This window comes from Labeo rohita, chromosome 14 (genome assembly GCF_022985175.1).
Source record: "Labeo rohita strain BAU-BD-2019 chromosome 14, IGBB_LRoh.1.0, whole genome shotgun sequence".
NCBI lineage: Eukaryota > Metazoa > Chordata > Actinopteri > Cypriniformes > Cyprinidae > Labeo > Labeo rohita.
Genome location: NC_066882.1, coordinates 11,519,352 through 11,540,318, shown reverse-complemented (window position 1 = coordinate 11,540,318; position 20,967 = coordinate 11,519,352). Strand labels below are relative to the sequence as shown.

At 35.0% G+C, this 20,967-nt stretch overlaps 3 protein-coding genes across 6 annotated transcripts in view; 2 read left to right on the top strand and 1 right to left on the bottom strand.

The window, feature by feature from the left end:
- The window catches only part of rnf130 (ring finger protein 130), a 53,931-nt gene extending 48,567 nt beyond the window's left edge, over window positions 1-5,364 (top strand). The window contains exons 9-10 of one of the 3 annotated variants that reach the window (XM_051127380.1): window positions 632-725; window positions 1,117-2,359. In XM_051127380.1, coding sequence (XP_050983337.1) covers window positions 632-725; window positions 1,117-1,132 — 110 coding nt within the window. In that variant the 3' untranslated portion in view covers window positions 1,133-2,359. Of the gene's footprint in view, window positions 1-631; window positions 726-1,116; window positions 2,360-4,088 lie in introns of those variants that run through there. The other 2 variants (XM_051127377.1, XM_051127378.1) reach the window with 2 other exon arrangements.
- Window positions 5,365-8,256: 2,892 nt separating this feature from the next.
- ctso (cathepsin O) lies at window positions 8,257-13,012 on the top strand. Of its 2 annotated transcripts, none has more exons than XR_007829071.1 (8): window positions 8,257-8,526; window positions 8,920-9,028; window positions 9,100-9,239; window positions 9,321-9,488; window positions 10,962-11,083; window positions 11,493-11,594; window positions 12,004-12,096; window positions 12,407-12,449. XR_007829071.1 is itself a non-coding variant. In XM_051127737.1 (8 exons), exons 1-8 carry the CDS (start codon window positions 8,362-8,364, stop codon window positions 12,439-12,441), a joined length of 996 nt encoding a protein of 331 aa, XP_050983694.1. In that variant the 5' UTR covers window positions 8,259-8,361; the 3' UTR covers window positions 12,442-13,012. The 2 variants fall into 2 exon arrangements, 1 of the variants encoding a protein (XP_050983694.1); XM_051127737.1 differs by having other exon boundaries at window positions 8,259-8,526; window positions 11,431-11,594; window positions 12,407-13,012.
- Window positions 13,013-13,368: 356 nt separating this feature from the next.
- Window positions 13,369-20,134, bottom strand: tdo2a (tryptophan 2,3-dioxygenase a). Its single transcript, XM_051127736.1, has 12 exons — window positions 19,995-20,134; window positions 19,718-19,820; window positions 19,289-19,379; window positions 18,768-18,838; window positions 17,632-17,759; window positions 17,188-17,374; window positions 16,862-16,969; window positions 16,670-16,781; window positions 16,520-16,577; window positions 14,300-14,379; window positions 14,024-14,114; window positions 13,369-13,851 (listed from the first exon to the last, which is right to left on the bottom strand). The coding sequence occupies exons 1-12, from the start codon at window positions 20,027-20,029 to the stop codon at window positions 13,695-13,697; spliced, it is 1,221 nt and encodes a 406-aa protein (XP_050983693.1). The 5' UTR covers window positions 20,030-20,134; the 3' UTR covers window positions 13,369-13,694.
- Window positions 20,135-20,967: the final 833 nt, after the last annotated feature.

Sequence of the window (20,967 nt, the reverse complement as noted above, 5' to 3'; positions counted from 1 at the left end):
GGGATAATTTATTATTTACCAACCATTTGTCCTGGTGCTGTGTCTTTAAAATGTTATGTTCAGCAGTTTTAACCCCTCCTGTTGGCCTGTGTTTGTATTGTAGTGATTAATTATATTAAAGAACTCCAAGCAGGTGTATATGCTTGAACAGCTCTGCAATTTATTCATGTTTTTAAAGGTTTTTGGTTGTTTCTGAAATCGTAGTAATTCTTTTGTCTCTAAATTCTGTAAAAAATGTATCGTTTTTATACAATTTTACAGATATTATAAAAAAATATATATATAAAATACATACATAAACGTCTACTGTATGTGAAATACTACTACTTTCTAATGACATGGTCTTCCTAACAGATCTTCTCTGCTTTGTAAATGTCCGGCTAAACCAGCACTAAGTGTCATGTGCTCTGAATGTGCTATGTTCAGTTTCGCTCTCGTGTTTTATGTCTTGTTTGCGATCGTCGCCTGTCTATGGTTTCCTCTCCTGTTCCACGGATTAGAGAAGTGCTCCTCTTTTCTTCACGCCTCCACCTGTCGCCAGTTTCCTCTTCTCTTCGGCTCTCTGTCGAGATGATACCCTGGCCCCGCCCTCAACAGAAAATGACCCCTCCCCCTTTTACTCTGTTAACAGAAGAGTGGTTTATTGTTGCCAGCTTCGGCGTCCTCTCTGCTCTCACACTTTGCTACATGATCATCAGAGCCACTGCCAGCACCTCTAACTATGAGTGAGTATTGTAGATCAAGATTTTCAGAATGTCGTAGCATCACTAAATACATTAACATTGAGTACTTACTGCACAGCATAATTTGCCACGTTTTAATAGGATTATGCAACTGTAAGGGCTTTAATATGAAACTTTAAATGAGTTTGTTCAAATTATTATTTTATAATCTGTTTATTTATATATATTTTATTTATTTTTTAGGCAAGCAAGTGTTACTTTAGTGTAATTAAGATACTATTACAGTTTGAATTATAATTTTTGAAATTATACTTTTAGTTATTTTGTTCATGTCCACATCTAAATAACTTTTGTACGAGTTTTCTGTTATTATGTGCCTCATATCAGTGCTTGTTAAATCTTTTTTCTTTTTTCTTTTTTATGTCCTTTACAGACCCAAGTTGGAGTGAAGTTTTTTTATGGCATCCTGATTTCTAAACCAGATATGCATCCTGAAAAACAGTTGCCGATTGCACTTCAAGTCCGTTTCTTACTCATTCATTGCTAGTGTTAATAGAGCTGTAGACATGAGCGTATTCAGAGCTTTTCACTGGATGGTATTGCTAATTATCTTTTTTTTTTTTTTTTTTACTTAATTGCTGTATTTAATAAGCCTTTCTTGTTTTCATTTTAGATTAATAGAGTTTTGCATATATTAAATGTCTTTTAAATGTGTATATATTTTCAAATCCTTTGCTTTGTCTTTGTCATGTGAATTACATTTTTAAAACATTTGTGTGTGTATTAAAATTGCTTTGTGCAAACATCTTTGTTGTGCTTTTTAGTAAGTTAGGAGTTACCAGTACTAGTTGTATTCCTTGATACTGCTTTGATACTTCTGTCTTTCTCAGTTTACCATGGTGAGACTCTTGAATATCATTTTCACTTTCAGACCAGAAACCCTGATAATGTCCCATGTCTACTAGACACGCAATATTGATTTACCATGTCATATAATAGCTCTACACTTTAATTCAGTAGTGCCTTACAGTAAGCCAAGCCAAGAGCACAAAAATTACTGTAATACATCTATAAGGCCAGATTGTGTATAGTATCAGCCTGACATTTAATGCATTGAAATAGAGATTGTGTAACTTAAGGTCAGGATTGCTCAGCTGCAGCACAGAAAACCGGAAGGATTACTTGATGGACAGAAGCATATTTTGCTGTATTGTAGTATAATATACATTATTATGACACAGCTATACAGAATACTCAATTCTGATTGGTCAGTCACCACATTCCGAGGTATGTTATTCCCTGATAACAACTGGTAAAAACTAATAACACAGGCTGCAGTCGGCACATTTTTTCGTGGAAGCTTTGCATTTGGTTAGCTAATAAAATATTAAAAATCAACATTTAATCAATACTCTGTGTACAGTTATTTAATTATGTCATCCTGGTATCGTGGACCCACTCTCTCTTGTAATGCATTGTAAGGTAACTAACAAACTGGTAAGATTTTAAAAGGTTCCGTCTTAAGTCAATGTTTTTTTTCGATATAATTATCCATGTGGTGAAATGCCGTTTAGTCTAGCAACTGCTTTCTCTACGGATGCTTTGCATTCAAATATTTCACCTCAAATCAATATTTTGTGTGTAATTGTTTAGTTTTGTGGCAAGCAGTGATGTAATAAATGGGATAATGTACATCCAGTCGGTAGTTATTGCAGCTGATAAGTCTCTTGGGCTTTATTCTGCAATAACAACCGGCTGGATGTACATTATCGCTTACTTAGGCCGCTGAGTGTAACGTCAAGTTAGCACATCATTTTTAACGATAAAGTGTTAAGCACATTTTCTGATATGCCAGAGCTGTTTTAAGTAAGTCAGTAAGGTTTTTATTCATTTTATTATTTTATATATTTATTTACCTGCTTGAGGGTTGCAATATTTTTCCATACATACTGTGTATAATTAAATGTAGTTTAATAATAAATGATTAAATGGAGAAGTGCATCCACACATTTGTCTTAGCAGTCTGCGATACATCCAGGTCAATAGTTGCAACCTATTCTAGTCGGTATACATGTAATATAAATAAAATAGAAAATGTAGGCTTATAAATTATACATAAAATCTGCTTGAACCTTGTGTTGTGTGGAAAATCCTTTACCAAATCTTGGTTTTCAAAATTGTTGGTAAATCTCATTATGCTGTATTATTACCAATCTTGGATTTAAAGTTTTTGTCAACTTGTTCTCTTTCTATTCGCACAGGTTTGAAACATGAATGAATGAATGAATAATGAATAAAGTAATAATTAAACAAAATAAATAAATAAAAACATTTGTGGTTAATTTTGTGGAAATATGTAAGCACTTTGTCATTTTTGGAGGTAAAAACAGATATATTTTTAGGGAAATTGTTGTACCCTGTTTGTGCAAAGTTAGTACATTTTAGGCCAATGCAATTACATTAATTAGCTTTGTTGGGTAAAATAAAACCTCTCTGGGTAAAAATGACATATATGCATATGGATCAAAACAAGGAGCGGTATATTCGCAAAACACTTTTTCTAGTCTGTCTATACTTACACACAAAATCACTTGAACCCTGTGTTGGGTTAAAAATCCCTTACCTAATTTTGGTTTTAAAAATGATTATCACCAAATCTTGGATTCAGTCTTTTTGTCAGCTTGTTTTCTTTCAGTTAGCACAGGTTTTATATTTATTTTTGTAATTGATTATCCATAGGCCTCACTGAACTGCACTTACACACCTCAGTTTTATATTGTTAATAATAATAATAATAGATGAAAAAGTAATAAATAAAAAATAATTATTTGTGGCTAATTTTCTGAAATTTGCAGGCGATTATAGTAGGCCAGTCATTTTTGGGAGGAAAAAGTACAGAAATAATTTTTTTTGAGTTCTTATACCTTGTTTGAGCAAAGTCAGTATGTTTTAGTCAATACAATAACTAGCATTTTCAGGTGAAATAAAACATCTCTGGGTAAAAATGACATTAATCATGAGGGTTAAATCAAGGAGCTGTTTATTCACAAAACACCCAGACACTTCCATAAAAAAATCAGATTTCAACTGAGAAGCTTGATGGTAATTAATTGGTCTGGTGTCAAGGACATAATAAGTGTTGATTACACGTAACTGACTGGCATTGATTTTTATGCTGAGATGAAATGTCAGATTTGAGCACAACCTTTATGGAGGAGGTAAATAAGTCTTTTCAGTCAGCAGGAGCTGAATCGTAAATATTTTATTAGCATTCAGAAGAATCCTTCCTTTAATCTATCTCATTTTCTTTCTACCCCCCTGTTGTACACAAAAACAGAGTATTATCAGAAGATGCTGTTTTGTCTTGATCTAACCCCATCATTTTTGTTGTTTGTCTGTTTTCAGGTGGTCATTTCTTCAACCGTAATTCTGTGTCTCCGCGGAGCGTGGTCTGTGAGATGGAGCTTCCAGACATCCAAGCGTCGCTGGACATGTACGACGACAACAAATCCTGAGGACACGCACCTCCTCCACCTCAAGCCCATTCCTCCATCGTCCTCTCCCCAACCCCAGACTGTGGGGAACAACCTTTATGAGTGTGAAATGGAGTATTGACAGTGAGCACGCTGACTCTGGCGATAAACTCTACCGCTGTAGAACGATCTTCGTGAGGCGACGATCGGTTGCCTCGAGTGGATGTGATTGGACTATTGCACCATCATCAGCCTCCTTACACCTTTTACACTTTTTTTTTTTTCTCTTACTTTTTGAAAGACTATTTCAAAAGACATCTTTACACAGACGGCTGTGAGAAGTACCTCTTAGTTCGTTTCTCTGGTATCCTCGGTTAGCCACAAATGTCGTGTCAACTGTTGTCTCATGTATGTAATTTGCTGACCGTTTTTAAGTTCCCATGCTTAATATCGTTCCAGATGAGGAAGACTCACTCTCTCTCTCGTGGACAGTCGTGAAAGCAGGACTGGAGACTGAGCCTTTATAGAAGAGCTGTCTGCTTTGTATCTCTGCTTTTGTAGCTAAACAAGATGCAAACGAACTTGTCCTTCATATGCCGAAATGCTGCAGCTTCACGTTTAGTGCTGGCCCGTTAGCACTCGAAACTCCTCGACAAATCACCGTTACTTCCTTGTAGAAATATACAGTATTTCTCTGTACATAGAATGAAAATGTTTTAAACATGTATTTAAAGAAAATCCTATGGAATACCTACAACGAATACTAATCAGTTCCAAACAAGGGGACCTAATATATATGTATATGTGTGTGTATATATATATATATATATATATATATACATATACATACATGAATATATGAATATATACAGTATTTGCATATAATAATTCATATATCTATCTCTCTCTCTCAAGTGGCCTCTTAGCACAGTTTGTCTTTCCTGGATCTTGTCCATGCACAAGAGTGTCTGTTTCTTTTGTGTTCTCGTTTTTGGGGGATGGCATTGTGACCATACTGGCCTGCACTCACAGAGATCTTTGTGGTGATTCTGCATCTGTTTTGTTTTCTGTCATATGTGGTTGCAGTCAGGATAGGGCAGGAGCTCTACTCTGAGACAGTCAGTGAGTAAAGGCTCTGCTTTATGTGGATCATGATATGGGCTACCTATGTTACATACTGCCTCAGCATTAAACTTGTCATAATTGCCTATACTGCTTTCTTTCTTTGGGTGAGGTTTAAAATGAACACAAATATGTGATATTTATATATTTAATATAATATGTTAGTTATATGATTATGTGTATATTATTATAGTAATTAACATTTTGAATTAGCATTTATTTTTATATTTTTAGTTTTAATTTCAGTAATTTGACAATTTTTTTTCTTTTCATTTTTTTTTTATATAGCTTTATTTTTGTTTTTTTAGTATTTCAACTTATTCGTCTTATTCTTCAACATGGAGGAAAGCCTAAAGGCAAGGCTTCCGGCTCGTTCATTACCCACTGTAGGGAAATAACGAGAAGAATAACAACATGCAGTAAATGGTAAAACTGCACTACAATCAGTGTGTTCATAATTAAGTTAATATATTTAAAATAATATGGTAAGACACACCAATCTGTAAAATCAAGCAGCAAAATGAGCTGTTTGGTACAGCTAAAAATAGCTGGATGCAGATGAGACCGGAAGCCAGACCCATAAACATTTCCAAAATGCAGCGCATGTGAAATCACTCATAACTCCTTAACCATTCCTTGTAGATTTGAGTGTCTTATGTCGTTGGAAACCTTGGCGCGTGGCAGACAAAACGCACGCCTTGGATTCAGTGAATTTTTTGGGTATTTTGCATTTTTTGAATAACCTACTTTTGCAAACCAGTCCTGAGTTTTTCACTCAATCCAAACCAAACCAGTGCAGGAAGATTCTCTGGAGAGTGAATATCAATAATTATCCAAAAAAAAAATTTCACTTTACGGAAGGAGACTACACAACCGCTTGTCCTGGTGACGTGAAAAGGTACGCACAGTCTTGGTGCCTCAAGTGTCGATAAGGAAATTTGTGTATCTCAAAAAACTTGGCTGCCATAGGTTAGAGAAGGTTAACGGAGGTCGATCGGAAAAAACCTCGGTGGGCCCGTTTGACTCACAGCCTTAAAGGTCTGTGAGAATTTTGCAAGAAATCGGCCACTGGGGGGCGATATCACATTTTTAAAGGGCATAAACAATTGTACATTTTGTAGTTTTTTTTTTTTTACACATATGCACAATATTCATATTATATGATAGACTTTGAATGACTTTGCCTCTAGGACCACTGTTGTCAATCAAACCATTTGTTAAATGTTTGAAATGATGTGAAAAAAGCTACTTTTGCAAACTAGTCTTAGGTTTTTCGCTCAAACGCTGGAAAAACTGCAGTACAATTCTCTGGACTCTCTAGATCAATAATTATCCAAAAATTAAATAAATTTACCCTTAGGGAAGCTATAACAGGGTCATTCTGTCCAAATATACCCAAGAGCCTATAAAGCCTAAACTAAAACTGTAAACTTCACGAAACCTGGTGAGCACATGCGACAGGTGATTCTAAACAAGCATTCCAAGTTTTAGAAAGATCAGACCACAGCTGCCACTATAACAGTCATAAACGTTAAAAAAAAACACTATGTTTTTATGGTGCATGACTTGGATTTTCAAAAAATGCTTTTTTTGTCATTCATTTAGGTGGTTACAGGCTTGATTTAAAAAATATGTCATGTCTTTTTTTCATATGTGCCTAACTAAACCCTGGTAATTGCTGCTTGCAGCTACATTTTTATTTTTTTATTTTTTGTAAACTGTACACAAGACGGGGAATATCCAACAACATAAGGCACATCCCCCATAAATAATATGAATAATCAACACAAATAAAAATAATTACACTTACTACAATGATAGCAACAATAAGGGGAAAAAACATGCAAGAATCAATTAAAGTGCATAAAGACATCAAAAAAAAAAAAAAAATAATAATAATATTTTGAGACAGAGAAACAAAGAGTTTCAGAATATGTAGTTTTTTTTTTTTTTTTTTTTTTTTTTTTTAAGTACTTGAAACTCTCAACTATTTTCACAGACTCACAAAGAAATATATGAAATGAGGGCTTCCGTTTTGCATGTATGATTATATGATATTTCCAAAACAAAAAAACAAAGTTGACAACATCTGAAAAATGAGAATTTAAAAAACCCCTATCGCACCTGCTCTTATGGGAAAAATAAGGTGGATATTTATTTTTAATTAGTTGCAAAGGCAACATTTTCATTTAAATTTCTAATTTTTATTTAAAATGTAATCTATTAGTTATCGACCCTTTTTTTTAATGCGGAACTAAGCCTATGGGTGAGACTTCCGGTTCATTAGCCGCTACAGGGAAATTACTAGAACAATAACAACGTGAAGTAAACGGTTTGCGCTACAAACCAGTGTGTTCATAATTAAGATAATACATTAAAGTAATATGATAAGACACACCAATATGCAATATCAAGCAGCAAAAAGAGCTGTTTTGTACAGCTAAAAATAGCTGGACAAATGAGACCTGAAGCCAAACCATAAAAGTTACAAATAGCCACGCCCACTCTTACGGGAAGAAAAAGGTTTGATATTCCATTTTATTTCAGCTTGATTTCAGTTAATGAAAAGCGAGTTTATTTTTAGTCAACAGAAACAACACTGACATGGATTAATGGATAAATAAGCTTTTTGGGGGCTGTTTGAGCTCAAGTCTGGAACGTGCGTCCTGTCATGCTCACATAAATAGGAAGTGTAGAAATGTAGTTTTTTAATCCTTCCTATTACACAGTACTTACTTTTTGTAATAACTGAGTAACATGCGCACCATTAAGTGTGACCTTTAGCTTCTTGGAAGGCCTTAAAAAATCGTTTGCTTTCGAATGTAATCAGACGCTGTTTTATTATTTTAATTTAATTCAGTTTAGTGTGTATAACCTTTTCGTCTGATTCCTTGGTGCTTTGGTTTTCTCATTTGAAGAGCCTGTTTGCCTCCCGCAATAAATCACGCAATCTGAGGTAATGTTTTCATCCGTCGCGAGAGGGCGATAGAGCGCTCTGATCTGCAGGAAATAACCGACAGCAGAAATGAAAGTTGCTCAAGTGTACAAAAGGATAAACTGAACGTTTACTAATGACTGTTTAAATGGCGTTTACTTTAACATTAGTTGTTTTGATAATATATGAACTGCTCACGGAATCCAACAGCGTCGAACTAAGTAGGAAATATCTGATGGACGGAGAACGACTGAAGGCTTTTCAGGGAGTACATGAAAACAATGAACACTATCAGAGACGGATTAATTTCCAGGTACATTTAGTGGACAAACACAAAACTACAGCATTAAATAAGGATCATAACTTAATCACCTCGGCTGATAATGATAATGGATGTGTCTCAAAAGCTAGTGAACTGCCTGACTACATACTGTAGCAGTTTTACGCATCATACATGAGTTTACTCACACAAATATAGTTAAATGCGTTTTGGATTGTATCTAAATATTAGAATCATACAGCAAATCTACATTTGCTAACCTTGTCTTAATATAAAATGTGAGTTTTACGGAACACATTTGAAAAATATTTAGGCAATGCCAGTAATGCCATTATTTCTGTCATGTGATATGGCATTTCCTCATGTGTTTAACATCTCACCTGTTGCACAAGGTGTCTGGTCATGTTTTGTTTTGTCTGATTGTAGGACTCACTCAAGAGACAAGCTATTCTGAATTCAGCGCTGAAAAAATCGAACCACTCTGCCCGTTATGGCATCAACCAGTTCTCGGACTTATCTCCGCAGCAGTTCAAAGGTGACTTATAGATGCTTAGAGATGAATGCACTTTGTATGATGGCAACTAACATGTCTCATTTGTTTCTCAGAGCGCTATCTCACAGCCCGGGCTGAGACGGCTCCAAAGTTTGAGCCTTATAGGTCTGGAATTCAAGTTAAGATGAATTATCCACTCAAGTTTGATTGGAGGGACCAGGGAGTTGTCGGACCGGTCCGAAACCAGCAGTCGGTAGGGTGTAGATTGTAAGATGTTATGAACTTTTTCCACTTATGCAAAAACTCAAAACACATGAATTTTTGTTTCATGTAGTGTGGAGGATGCTGGGCCTTCAGTGTGGTGGAGGCCATTGAAACGGTATCTGCTAAAAACAGTGGAAAACTACAGCAGCTCAGTGTGCAGCAGGTTATAGACTGCTCTTATGAAAACAGTGGCTGTAATGGTGGATCTCCTGTTGGAGCTTTGAATTGGCTGAAACAGGTGCTGTCATCTGCTTTCTCTTTTTCTCATTATTCAATTGTTTTTTATTGATATTGAGAAGTGTAATCACATCCATCAATTCTGATGTTTGGTTACCGCTGCCAAAAAAAAATGTTTTGAACATTAGTAATAATTCTAAATGTTTGTGGAGCACCAAATCATCATATTAGATTAATTTCTGAAGGATCATGTGACATTGAAGACTGGAGTAATGGCTGCTGAAAATTCAGCTTTTGCATCGAAGGAATAAACATCTTTTAATAAAAATAATTGACTTAGGGTTACTTGCATGTAATTATGCATAATTAATTGTAATTATAATAGTAAGTACATGTAACGTGTAACAAGGACACCTTAAAGTAATTTACTACTAAAGTAATTTTGGTTAAATAAATCTTACTGACACTAGACATTTAAGGGGTTTTGCAACAAAGTTCATACAGGTTATAATTATCCTATTATGATTATTTTTATATTTCTTAAATTTGCAGACAGAACAGTTACAGGCTGAATCTTACAAAACATTTAAAGCCGTAGTTACACTACCAGTCAAAAGTTTTTGAACAGTAAGAGTTGGAATGTTTTTTAAAGAATTCTCTTCTGCTCACCAAGCCTGCATTTATTTGATCCAAAATACAGTAAAAGCAGTAATATCGTAAAATATATATTTTTTCTGTTTAAAATAACTGCTTTCTATTTGAATATATTTTCAATTGTAATTTGTTCCTGTGATCAAAGCTAAATTCTAAATTCAAAGCTAATAAAATTATTATAATTATTATTTAGTTACTTTTATTTAGCAAGGATGCTTTAAATTAATCAAAAGTGATGATTAAGACATTTATAATGTTACAAAAGATTTCTGTTTCAGATAAATGCTCTTCTTCTGAACATTCTATTGATTAAAGAAACCTGAAAAAATTCTACTCTGCTTTTTTCAACATAATAATAATACATATTTTTTGATAAGCAAATCAGAATATTAGAATGATTTCTGAAGGATCAGGAATCACAGGAATTACATTACATTTTAAAATACAGTCACATAGAAAACAGTTATTTTAAAAAATAACTGAACTTGAAATTTTTTATTAAATTTTTTATAAATTTTACTGTTTTTGCTCTACTTTAGATCAAATAAATGCAGGCTTGGTGAGCAGAAGAGCCTTCTTTAAAAAAACATTAAAAATCTTACTGTTCAAAAACTTTTGACTTGTAGGGTTGGTCAGACCTGTTATATGTGAAGTGCACTAAATTTTTTGAGAATCTTTTTAATTAGTGTTTTAATAAGGGTATGAATTAATCAGCTCGCTGTACCAGTTTTGAGAGGGTTAATGCTTGAAAGTGTAAAAAAAAAATTAAGTTGTCTGTACCAGCTGTGACAAGCTGCTGATTAAAGGTGTTTATCATCCCAGAAATGGCATAATTGGCACATTCTAATATCCTATTTCGTATATCTTTTTTTTATTTCAGACCAAATTAAAGTTAGTGAAAGAGGCGGAGTACCCCTTCAAAGACATGGCAGGAATCTGCCAGTACTTTGCTCAGTCTCACGCTGGAGTGGCAGTGACGAATTACTCAGCTTATGACTTCAGGTATTGGATGTATCATGCAGATGGCTAGAGCTTTACACCAACAGTCAGCTGTGCCGTTGCATTAAGTGCAGTGTAGACCTCATGTACTATTAAAATTCAAGGTTGAAGTTTGGTCGGGATGTCGGCCAATGTTTTATGTTTACTCATCTGTTCTTGTCAGCTCTGTTTGCAACTCAGGGTCAGGTGCTGAACGGCCACTGACTGTACGCTCGCAAAGCTCCCGTACCAATGGTCACGAAGCACTTCTGACACGTTTCGTTATCTTACATTTGTGCCAGAAGTCACTCTCTGTTTTAGAACTTACATTACAACTGTCCTAACCAACTGGGATTGATTTGTTGTCGTAGTGGACAGGAGAAGGTGATGATGAGCGTGCTGGTGGAGTCAGGGCCTCTTGTTGTCATTGTAGATGCCATCAGCTGGCAGGATTACCTTGGCGGCATCATTCAGCACCACTGCTCCAGCCACAACCCCAACCATGCCGTACTGATCACCGGTTATGATGCCACAGGTACACACACGCAGACACGGGCGGTTAAACACTCTTTACTCGTGCCTCAGAGCATATAGAGGTTCAGAGCGTTGGCCTTCACGGATTACGTCCTGTCAAGGGCACAAAATTGAGCCGACACTGGCAAACACTGGCTGTGTGCCAACATCCCAGAAAACTGCCTGATGTGTCCGCACTATAATCAGCAAGCTGTCCGCAGCGTTTATCCTCTGCGATGATTTGTTTTCTCTTGTTTGTGTACTACTTTGAATTAGGTACGTAGAGAAATTGATGCTCTTGTCATGCTGAAACTGTTAATGCAAGCATTATTAATCATTTTATACCATTATAAGTTATGTAGTATGGCTTGTTATTAATCATTTCCTATCTCAGGTAAATTTTCAATGATATGTCTGTATATTTATGACAGGCGAAGTGCCGTATTGGATAGTACGCAATTCATGGGGGACCTCATGGGGTGACAATGGATATGCTTATATAAAAATAGGAAACGACATGTGTGGTAAGTTTATGGAGTGACCCACTTTTAATGCTTTTTTACCTTGTTGACAGTCAGTTTCTTAGATAAGTGATACACACAATGCATTCTGCTGCTGTGAGGCATTGTGTGCGTTCATAAATATTCATGAAACCTTTGGCAAACACTCAATACTGCTTGCAATGTAAAAATCAAATCATAAATGCCTAGTTGATCATGTTCAATTGGATCATTTGGAAATGATGTAGTGAGGTTATTTTGAAATTGTGAACTTGGAAGGACTTTACTCAATGTCAGATGACAATCAAGAGCCATTCTTTTTCTTTTTTCCCAGGAATCGCGGACAACGTTGCTGCTGTTTTTGTGTAATTGTCGATAATCTTTGTACTTCTGTGAAAAGACCGTGGCAGATCGACATTTTAAAATATCACCCTCAGGATGGAAATCCTCCAGTGCAGCTGATGAGAATTGGAAAAATTCTCACGGGGATGCGGATAACAAATCCTGTTGCCTCTTGAATGCAAAGCAAGTACGCTGCTATTTCAGCTAATACACCACATTCATAATCCCAGCCACTGTAGCCCAAAATAATCGGAGACAGAGTCGGATTTCATTGGAGTTATGCAACACACACCAGCTAGATTTGTCTGTAAGAATGTTTTAATCTTTAAAAAATGTTTGTAAACTAAACACTTATTGTATTGTGACATTGCACTGATATAGGATACACAAGTGAACTAATCTGAAAAAAATGTGAATTTGAATTATATGTAAATACTGATTTTTTCTCACAATTTCGAGTTTACATCTTGCAATTCAGACTTTTTTTCTCAGAACTGTGAGATATAAATGCACAATTGTGAGATATAAAGTCAGAATTGTGAGATATAAACTCATAACTGCAAGTTATAAAGTCCACTTCTGATGAGAAAAAAAACAACTAATATGTTCACAGAATTGCGAGTTTATATCTCACAATTCTGACTTTAATAATAACCTTTTTTTATTTTTTATTCAGTGGCGGAAACAGGCGTCCATAGATTACAGCCTTGAAGAGCTTTAAAAAGTGCTTATTACTACAGTATGATGTACCAGATTTTTAAGATTTGAATTATCTGCTTTCAGAAACACTTGTAACTACAGAGTTTACTTTTAATTTTTTTTGCATTAGCTATTTTAAGAATAATCTAAATTGTTTACTTATAGTATACATACTCTATTCTCTATTCTATCCAAGTTTACATTTTGACAAAAACATGTTTATATTTTCCTAAATAAACAATAAGTTTCTCTAAATCTATATATGTCTACATTTTATTTACAAAATAGAAATTGTTTAATTACATGTTAGAATATTATATTATATTAACAGTATATACAAGTGCATCAGTGGTTTCACTGCTGTGTAGCTGACGCTGTTGTTAAATTGACTTTGTATATTCATATTCTTTTCAATTCATATTCTAAACCTTCTGAAATCAGCACAGCTTTGTAGCCTCTCATTCTGCCATTTAGAAAGTTTTTGATGACATCTTGGTGATGGTAGACTTGTGAAGTTTGAATCTTTTTTTTCTTCTGTACACTGCAACTGCTGTCCGTCCTTTCCTCATCCCTCCATCTGTTTAGTCTGAGTCATCGCTGCTGCTGCAGTAGGAGCTGTCGCAGCATTCGGCCATGTACAGGAAGGTGTGCTCACTCGGGTCCAGCTTGGGAACCCACTCCCTCGGAACCAGGAAGGTGGCCAGGTTAAAAAGATCCACAAACACCTTGTAGCGATCACTGGGAAAACATACATTGGTTATCAGTACATTGTGTTCGTGTTTAGGAGATAGTTTGCATATTGCTGCCAATTCACATCTGATTTTCCAGCATTGTGTTTCACATGGATAATTCCAACAGATGCAGAGTGTTTCATCTGAAGACTGGATTTGTCCCAGATTATTTGGCCTACCTGACAGTGGAGCGCAGGTACTGATATCCTGATGAGCCACCTGTGCCGTCTTTACTGCCAATCATTCTGTGCACCATGCACACGTGGTTGTCTAGGGGAAAATTCCGGTATAAATTATGCAGGAAGTAAAATAAAATTGTCATTGATATGCAAAAGCAAATCTTTTGATCTCTTTTATTCAGTGTTGACACTCCTAATAGGCTTTGTTCTGCAGGGTGTTTTAGGTCAGGTTTATTTGCTGTTCTGATGTTGTATGTTTTCAGTGATGTCACATACATCTCCATTTTGTCATGAGGGTGTCAATGTCCATCAGAGATGTTAGGAGCTGGAAAGGAACCTGAAATCGAGGCTCCTCCCTGGGAACAGATTGTGATAAGTTGAGTTACAAATGTGCTGGTAGAAGCTATCAGAAAGCATTTTTAGGAAATGTACCATGCTATTCTTTCAAGTACCTTGAAGTATCATATGTGACCCTGGACCACAAAAACCAGTCATAAGGGTCAATGTTTTTAAAATTGAGATTTATACATCATCTGAAAGCTAAATAGATAAGCTGTCCATTGATGTATTGTTTGTTAGAGCAATATTTGTCTGAGATACAACTATTTGAAAATCTGAAATCTGAGGGTGCAAAAAAATCTAAATATTCTAGAAAATCACCTTTAAAGTTGTCCAAATGAAGTTCTTAGCAATGCGTATTACTAACCAAAAATACGTTTTGATATATTTACGGTGGGAAATTTACAAAATATCTTCATGGAACATGATCTTAATATCCTTTGTTTTTAGCATTAAATAAACATTTATAATTTTAACCCATACAATATATTGTTGGCTATTGCTACAAATATACACCCCTGCTATTTAAGACTGGTTTTGTGGCTGGTTTCTGTTATCATGACATACATTATGAAAGTGCTATTCCATCTCATACCATCACTGTATCACTTCAGATTTTAAAAGTATTAAGGTAATGTTTTGAAGTAACTTTAAGACTTTTAACTTTCAGGGTTTTAAATAGGTAAGTTTGCAACAAGTTGCAATAACAGTAACATGAACTAACAACAAACACCCCTTTTACAACATTTATTTATCTTGGTTAATGTTAATTTCTACATACATTTCTACATATATTTTAGCACATATATTGTTTATTGTAAACTACTGTTCAGTGTTAGTATATATTACCTAATGCATTAGATGTTAATATGCTGTATACTACCCTTCATTTTATTTTAAAGAAATTAATGATTTTATTCAGCAAAGATTCTTTAAATTGGTCAACACTGACAGTAAAAACTATAATGTTACAAAAGATTTCTACAGTATAAAAATGATGTTCTTTTGAACTTTATTCATTAAAAAACCCTGAAAATTAACTGTTTTCTGCATTGATAGTAAGATATGTTTCTTGGTCACCAAATCAGCATATTAGAATATTTTCTGACAGAGCATATGACACTGAAGACTGGGAGTGGGCGATGTGCAAAAACTTGTATCATGATGTGAGTAATTTTATTTAACTGTAAAGATATATATCACAATATGGTTATTTTTGGTTTAAATAAGGTTTTATGATATAAAAATGTAACATTTAAATATCCCAAAAAATAGCCTAAATAAGAAATAATAAGAAAATAATTACAAGCAATAGGACCAAAAAAAAAAACTACAGTAGAATAAATAAGAAATGCTACATACATTGTATGATGTAATTAAATGTATAAAAACACTGTATATTCTTCACTGTGTAAATAATTAAACATATATTTATTCTTATTAATGTTAAGAAACTGATTTAGTCAAGAGCAGTAGAAGATTTTCTCTCTATTGTTTGATTAACGTGCATGATAGTCAGCAGGAATATTAGACTGCTGTCACTCTAAGAGCTGCCTGGATCCAATACACTGTTACACGTGTTTTCTTTCTCAGCTGTTTGCTTTCACAAGACCTAAATTACTGCGTTTATGTGGATACTTGCAAAGACAGGCATTTTGACACATGCAAGTGTGTGTATTTACCTGTTCAAAGCCTAAAAAGCTGCAAAAATAACGCTCTATGAACACCTTCACATGCATATAGTGAAACAACTTGTTTCACTGCTGATTGTCTTTCAACGGCTTAAAATTACTAATTTCTAAACTTCAATGCTTACAAACGTGAAAACGTTATGTTTTCATAACCGCGTAGCACAGCAACTTCATATTATTGTGTAATCGAGACGATAGTTGAAAATCTACCGGATGACACATTTCTACAGATTAATTGTGTCTAACATTACCGGTGTATCTGGATAACTGGTGTAATGGCAAATAGAAAATAGTTATTTCAATTTGTAATAATATTGCACAGCATTACTATATCACTGTGTTATTTATTTATTTATTTTACTTTATTTGAAATGGATACAGCCTTGTTGTGCATAAGAGTCTTGGAATAGCGTGCTTTTACTGATTTCGTGATTAAAGTAGCAGGTCATCCTGCAGATAGATGTACCTGTAGAAGTAGATCATCAGGGCTCCTTGCAGTGCTTTATAGGACATCCTCCTCTGACCTGCACAGACAGAAACAGATATTCAGTTGTAACCGCTAGTGGATGTGTCACTTGACATTGTATCTCTGCAGCGTCTCGAGAGGTTTGCTGACCTGTGCTTACTAAGTGATCATGTCTTTTCTCATCAAACAGCGATAAGAAAATGTCTCTCTGCTTAATGAGCTCGGCCATCATCTCCTCTTTCATCTCTGAGGCTGGCTTTTGCTATTAAGAGGAAACAAGGGTTGTCACTTACAACTGAGATGTGAGAATTGCACAGAATTATCCAGGGATCCTCTACATACCTCTAGTTTTTCCTTCTCTCTCCTGAGCCACTCGAAAATATTGGTTTCCAGTTTCCCCCAAAAATTGAAGCCATCTTCCTCCAAGCCAGGCGTTCTCTCCAGCCATTGCTGAAAAGTATTGATTGCTTATGAGAAAGGTTGCTGTCGGCTAGATTAATCCTGACTTCATATATAAATTAGCTACGTAACCTATTCCTCTCTGAATACCAATGAAATTCAGTAAGTTATGGTCCTCATGCTGAATTTCCTGATTGCATTGATTAATACGGTATTCATGACTTCAAAGCTAATATTTCATCTTATAATGCCATTTCCCTCAGGTTTACCTCTACTAACTGCAGCAGCGTGGGCTCCTGCTCTGACTGGAGGAGGTGCTCACTTTCCTGGTCACGGAAATTGTCTCGGTAATGCCTTCTGTTGTAGGGGACCCTCTGGTTGTGCGGGACTCCAATCTTGTTTTCCAACAGTCGAAACTGCAGACTCTGGAAGCCTGAAGCAGGTGAGAGATATTCCCTGTGCACAAAAAAGCGCAGATCAATCGAACTAAATACAATTATGCTAAACACTGCCATTGATTTTGATTTAACAAATTAGTGCCATCTAATGCTTATTTACTGAGTTAGCTATCTCCCATCTCTTGAGGGTTAGCACATTTCCAACAGCAATTTTGCCCAACCAATGCTGTTATCCTGGAAATGTAATACTTGTTTGCAGTAATTGTTTGGCAGCGAGGCTTTTTGTTGTCATAGCCAGTATTATAAGCCACTTACCTGAAGTCATAGAAGTCTAAGGCAGTCATGGTTTCCAGAACAGCAAACTGGTCAAGCAACAGTCTGAATATCATCACAATCCTGTGTATGCGTGTGTTGACTTTGAGCATGTTTCGCTCGTCACGTACCTGAGGAAATACGCAGTATGTTTAGATTGATTTTCAGCAGTCTTTATAATGTCTCTGACACGTGACATTTAGGTAAGTATCTTAAACTAGACTGAAGGTGGCAGCCTCATGCTGCAGTGCACATCTTTTCTTTGAAATGAACTACATGCTTCATAAAACTGAAGGTTCGGGCTGTTCATCATTGTCCTAAAGGCCCCCAAACAATAAATGAACTGAATCTTTTATTAGGTTTAGAAGCATGCATTTGTGGCACTTTGAAAGGAATCTCAAACATGCTTATAAAATTTGAAGTAATATATATATAAAAAAAACAATTTTTATAGATATGAATAATTGTTTTGAAATAATTGCCATTCTTTTGAACTTCTATTCATCAAAGAATGGTGAACAAAATGTAGCACTGTTTCCACCGTAATATTAAGCATCCAAATTGTTCTCTGTGTTGATGATAATAAAAAGAAATGTTTCTTAAGCATCAAATCGGCATATTACAATGGTTGGGTGATGCTGAAAATGTAGCTTTGCCATCAAAGGAATAAATCACAGTTTAAAATATATTAAAATAGAAAAGAGTTCTTTTCACTTTTTAATCATATTTCATAATATTACAGCTTTAGTGAACATAAGAGACTAAGACACAAACATAAAATAAATAAATAAATAAAATCTTGCCAACTCCAAACTGAATGGTAATAGCACAAAATGTCAGATAATAATATTAAAATAATTGCCCTGCTTCTGTGAGCTGAGTTGGTGTTTTATTTACAGATATTTATGAAAATCATTCATCATCTCTTGCTAATCTCTTCTTTGTGCCCTGTCAGCTTGATCCTCCATTAGATATAATATTCTCATTAAAAATTGTCTTTAACAAATTTTTAATAGGTGACTTATTAAATGTTCATCTTATTACAGTGATTAAAAGCAGGTCCATTCAAGTTAGGAGCATAAAAGGAAGCTAAATCTGCTGTTCCAGTAACACAGATCTTTATGTTTGAGGCTACTCACATGTCCACTGATGAAGATTTCTCGGACTGAGTCCAGCTCCCACAGCACTTGTTTAAACCACAGTTCATATGCTGCAATACAAGGGAAGAGTTAATCATTCCTTCGGTTTACATATGAAAAGTCGTTACATTTCAAGGTAAATGTACTGCGGAGCAGTGCCATTGATCTCTGATGTTATTGAAGTCACTACTGCATTTCAGCATGTGTTTGTTTTGTATGCATATGGATTATGTGTTTGAGTAATGCTGGAATTACTGATGTGATGGATTCTTGATTGTTGACATTTCATTTCAGAAACAGAACATGAGTTACATTCAGCATTACACTGTTGAGTTTTTAAGTTAGTCTTGCCTATTTATGGCTGCAGTGAAACTTGTCAACATTCAGTGTTATAAATGCGGAAATGAGCGTTTGGTTGTTTTTGTTTTTTTTGTCTGTCGTCTGACGTGTTTTGGGAGCGTTCATTGGAGAGAGGCTAAGACTGATTTGCCCGAAGGCTGTTTAGCGTTTGTTTGGCTCACCTTGATGTGTGACGATGAACAGATGTTCGTCATGGATCTTGTTTCCTTTCAGCTCACTTTGAAGCACCTGAGATGTCACTATTTTATCCAGCTGGGGATGAGAGGGATTTTTGTTTCATGGAAAGCAAGCAAAAAAGTCTGAAATTACCAAACTCAGTGTGTCTGTTTAAAATAGAACATAAAGACGAACTAGTTAACTGTTTGCCATTAAAATCTAAATTGCATGCATTTTCTATGCAGTGTTAATTAGTTTGGAAGCTAAGGAAGAATGTGGACGTACAAACCGTTATAAAAAGCTTTAGATTCAAGGGCTGCCCACCAATTAGTCATGAACTATTTTAGAAGAAGCTGTGCTTCATGCTTATTAATATATATATATATATATATATATATATATCATTAATAAGATTGAGTTAATGTGTAGTTTACCTGCAGATAGTCACCATAAATAAGACCTCCTTTGCTGGCCTTGTTAATTCCAGTCTGAGAATCATCACTCTCATCCTCTTTCAGATTCTGCTTACTAGTTGACCTATGTTTTCATCAAACACATCAACAGCAAATATACAAGTGTATACGAGTGCAGATTTGTCTCCTGATTACAGATTCAGAAACATTATCTACCATTTTAGGGAGAAATGTGGCTTTGAGGTTAGCATTACATAATCTCAGTTATCTAAAAATGTTAAAAGATGAAAATACATACACAAATTTCCTCTGAAAATATGGACATCCACTCATGGTTGAAATGTTAATACGAGACAAACCGGATTGTTTTCTTTCCCTCCACTTCACAAAGGCTGTTCTCAAGGATGTTTAGATGTTTTATAACGTTTTCACCCATGCTGACTGACCAATCACCTCTAGATCCATCCCACCTCCCTTCTGTCCATGTTCATCCCTGTGAGCATGTTGTACTTTGTCTTTTTCTTATCTTGGGTCAAATCAAACTGAAACGGACAAATTAAAACAGAACTTTGACTTTATAACATTATGAGCAGAGCTTTTGTACATAAACTGAAGGGTTCATGGACCTGGGCAGCTGAATTTTAACAGCATTCCTATATTTACTCCAATTAAAAATGACTGAATTACATATTGTTTGCCACTGAACAGTCTTTTTACAAAGTTTATATGAATAGAACTATTTGACATACTTTTGGAAGCCCATTTCCACCAATAAATTAAACATTTAAAAAAAGGTAAATGTGACTTTTTATATCACAATTCAGATTTTTTTTCTCACAATTGCGAGTTTACATCTCACAATTCTAACTGTGAGTTATAAAGACTTTTTTTTCTCAGAATTGAAATACAAACTCACAATTGTGAAACATAAAGCCAGAACTTTTTCTCTGGCAGTTGCAAGTTTGTATCTTGTAATTCTGACTTTTTTTCTTGCAATTGCGATTTTGCGATTTTATATCTTGCAGTTCTGACTTTTTTTCTCACAATTCTGATTTTTTTTGTCTCAGAACTGTGAGATACAAACTTTCAATTCCAAATTATCCAATTATGAGTCAATTATGAGAAAAAAGTAGTAATTGTGAATTTATTTTCGAGTTTGTCTTCCAATTCTGACTTTTTTCTTGCAATTGCGAGTTTGTATCTCACAGTTCTGACTTTTTTCTCGCAATTCTGACTTTTATCTCAGAACTGTGAGATACAAACTTGCAATT

Coding starts and splice junctions, on each gene's coding strand:
- tdo2a (XM_051127736.1), bottom strand. CDS start 20,029: ATGAGTGGATGTCCATATTTTCAGAGGAAATTTGT. Junction 19,821..19,994: donor TATTTTCAGAGGAAATTTGT/GTATGTATTTTC, acceptor ATGAAAACATAG/GTCAACTAGTAAGCAGAATC. Junction 16,578..16,669: donor TGATCACTTAGTAAGCACAG/GTCAGCAAACCT, acceptor CTGTCTGTGCAG/GTCAGAGGAGGATGTCCTAT.
- ctso (XM_051127737.1), top strand. CDS start 8,362: ATGGCGTTTACTTTAACATTAGTTGTTTTGATAATATATGAACTGCTC. Junction 8,527..8,919: donor AGAGACGGATTAATTTCCAG/GTACATTTAGTG, acceptor GTCTGATTGTAG/GACTCACTCAAGAGACAAGC. Junction 9,489..10,961: donor CTTTGAATTGGCTGAAACAG/GTGCTGTCATCT, acceptor TTTTTATTTCAG/ACCAAATTAAAGTTAGTGAA.